Genomic DNA, 3,075 nt, shown 5'->3' with positions numbered 1-3,075 from the left:
TGTCCCAGAATTAATGGTTCTCTCAGTCAGAATGTTTCTGATGCAGCAGCTAAAAGTGAAAAGAAAATAATCTAGTTGATCTAAAGGGAAAAATAGTGCTCTTCCTTCCCTAGTACAATACATTTGTTTCTGAAGGAGTCCTTAGAAATAAAGAGAATTCCAAATCTAAAAAATATAAGTAAAATTAAAATAGCTCAGTAATCTTGGGAAATGGGGGAAAAATTGGTCTATGGGAGAGAAACCCAGGGCTTCCTTCATGCTAGGCAAGTGCTCTACCACTAAGCTACACTCCTGGCCATAAAGAAATTTTTTAAGGTGGTTACCTAGACATAATTTGATCTCAGTAGTGGTTTCCAAGTGTGGCACTTGGCCCCTGGGAAATCCCTAAGACCCTATCAGGCGATATGCAAGTCAAAATTTTGGCATCATGCTACTAAGATGTTATTTGCTGCTTTGTACTCATTTTTTCCTGAATATGAAATGGCACTTTTGAGAAGCTGTGTGAGTGGCTACATGGTCGGTTGCATGGGCTGTGACACTGCCACTCATGCTTGGCTAAAGCCCTGGGAGAGCTAGTGCTTATATTCTATTCTCCAGAATTTTTTAAGTCAGTAGGTTTAGGGTCTAAAAGTATGCTTTTTTAAGTCAGGCTATTCTTATTACTGCCACAGTACCTATTTTATTTTGTTGTAGACACAGATTTCTGAGATTCCTGTAGAGCTAGATGGTAGAGATTTGCAAAAATGAAAAACTATTGCCACTTTCACTGTGTTCTGTTTTTTATAACCCAATTTAGCATTTCCCTGTTAAAAAATATTATTGAGTTGGCATATAATGGGTTATTTTTGGCTTTTTTATAAATGAAATGTTTCAGTTTTAATCTCAAATCTGTAGAGGTGTCTCACATTAAAAATGTAATACCCAGGGCTGGCGAGATAGCTCAGTGGTCTAAAGCACCTGCTTAGGCAAGCTTAGGCAAGCACGCAGGGACCTCGGTTTCATCCCCAGCACCACATGCCATGCCAGCCCCGTCCTCAGGGTGGGCTGAGCTGACCATAAAAAATAAAAGAAAAAAGAAATAAAGGAAACATTAAATAATAATAATAATACCCAGGCTGGGGATGTAGCTTAGCAACACATGTCTGACTGACAAGTGTAAGGCCCTACATTTGATTCCTAGTTCCAAAAAATGTATATATTACCTGGAATCCCAGCACTCAGAAGGCTGAAGAAAGAAGATCATTGCAAGGCTTGCCTGGGCTATATGGCAAGACCCTGTCTCAAAAATGTGTGTCTGTGTAAAGCTCTTTAAGGCTCTCAATTTTTAAAACTAAAGAAGTCAAAATATTTGGTAACTACTATCTTAGTAGTTTCTGCTTTCACAGCTTCCCAAGTTCTCAGGAGTTGGACTGGGGTGATAGCAGTCCAAGTGCCTGCCCAGCAAGCTCAAGGACCTGGGTTCATTCCCCAGTAGTCCTAGCTGCATAGTGAGACCCTGTAGCAAATAAATAAAAGATGAAAAATAAGAAACACAAATTTTCAGGAGTTACTGAATAAAATAATGGTTTCTTGGTGACTAAGTAGCTGTTCTAATCAGAATTATCTTTGTATTATTTGAGAATTTTATACTTTTGTATTACCCCAAATTTGCCAACTCCTGACGAAGGTTTCTACCAATAATAATAATAATAATGATAATAATAGTACAAATTAAGTTTTTTAAAATCACATTGTCACAGTTATACTTTTAAGAAATTATTGGGGCCAGGGATTTAGCTCAGCGACATAAGAGCCTGCCTGACAAGCACAAAGTCCCTAGTTCAATCCCCAGTACCACCAAAAAGAAAAGAAAGAAAGAAAGAATAAATTAAGAATAAATACTAAAGAATAAATTACTGACTGGTTAAGATGCCAAATCTTGGGGCCGGGGGGATGGCTCAGTGGAATAAGTGCTTCCCTGGCAAGTGCAAGAGCCTGAGTTCAATCCCCAGTTCCGCTAAAAAAGAAGAGATACCAAATCTTTAAAAATAAAAATCTTACTTAAAGATTTTTTTTCCCACAATTAAAAAATCTTTAAAGAATTTGTCACCCCTTGGCAGGGGATATAGCTCAGTGGTAGGGCACTTACTCAGCATGCATGGAACCCTGGTTCAGTCCCCAGCACTACCTCCAAAAAATATTGTGCATTTAGAGAAGAAAAATAGAAGAATATCATTGCCTCTGTAAAAGTGTGTTCTTCTCATATAAGACATAGATCATTAAAATTCAGTGCATTTTAACCTTGTTACTTTAGTTTTGATACTGACGGAAAATAATGACTCAAATATTATACTTAAGTTTGTTAAATATTTCTTTTTTTCTAGTTAAGCAAAACTGGCTCTAAAGATGATGACTAGAACTTGGAATTGGATGTAAGGAAAGAACATCCTTTAAAAAGTAAACTGGGTTCAGCATCTTTCATTACTGTTTTCTGGTATTGAGGTGGCTTTTTATAGAATACTGTTTTTGTACATTTCTTACATAATAAATGTGAGTGGAATGTTCATTTGGACTGGCTATATTAAATTATTTTCACAAGTTTGCCTTAATAAAAGGTGAAAATGTTACTGTTTATTATACTCTGTAAGGCCTGTTGAGCTTTGTAAATGACAAATATGGAGGATAATCAGTTAATTTATATGACCTTATTCTAGTGGATAATTTTTAAAGGAGTATGAAGCCCTCTTCAAACTGTCAAAGCAGAATACTGAGTGTAGTTATTTCATAGCATGAGTCATGTTAATAGGCTTCCTATTTTAAATAAAGTCATCTCTTCTTTTGCTTTAATTACTGAAGCAGAAATTACTTCAGAGAAATTTACATACCAGTATTTGAACTTTATATGGTACTCTTTATAGTTACTTTTTATTCTACAGTGAACTCATTCTCTTGATTTGGGTCAAGACATTTGATCTTGAAGAGCTTTCAATGGTATGTACAGTAGGACAGTATAAAAACCAATCTTCCAGATACATTAGAAAAACATTAGCGGGCCAGGGAGATGGCTGAGTAGAACATGCACTTCCCTGGCAAGCG

The 3,075-nt window shown here is 36.4% G+C and overlaps 1 protein-coding gene across 4 annotated transcripts in view; it reads left to right on the top strand.

Annotated features, from left to right (window-relative positions):
• Rwdd4 (RWD domain containing 4) overlaps window positions 1–3,068 on the top strand; it is an 18,773-nt gene extending 15,705 nt beyond the window's left edge. For 2 of the 4 annotated variants that reach the window (XM_023699644.1, XM_023699642.1), the window contains exon 7: window positions 2,364–3,068. In XM_023699644.1, coding sequence (XP_023555412.1) covers window positions 2,364–2,396 — 33 coding nt within the window. In that variant the 3' untranslated portion in view covers window positions 2,397–3,068. The remainder of the gene's footprint in view (window positions 1–2,363) is intronic. The other 2 variants (XM_023699643.1, XM_004639770.2) reach the window with 1 other exon arrangement.
• Window positions 3,069–3,075: the final 7 nt, after the last annotated feature.

Source organism: Octodon degus, unplaced genomic scaffold (genome assembly GCF_000260255.1).
Source record: "Octodon degus isolate 3935 unplaced genomic scaffold, OctDeg1.0 scaffold00114, whole genome shotgun sequence".
Lineage (NCBI taxonomy): Eukaryota > Metazoa > Chordata > Mammalia > Rodentia > Octodontidae > Octodon > Octodon degus.
Note: the sequence above shows the minus strand (reverse complement) of the source record. Positions and strands in the feature narration are given on the sequence as shown.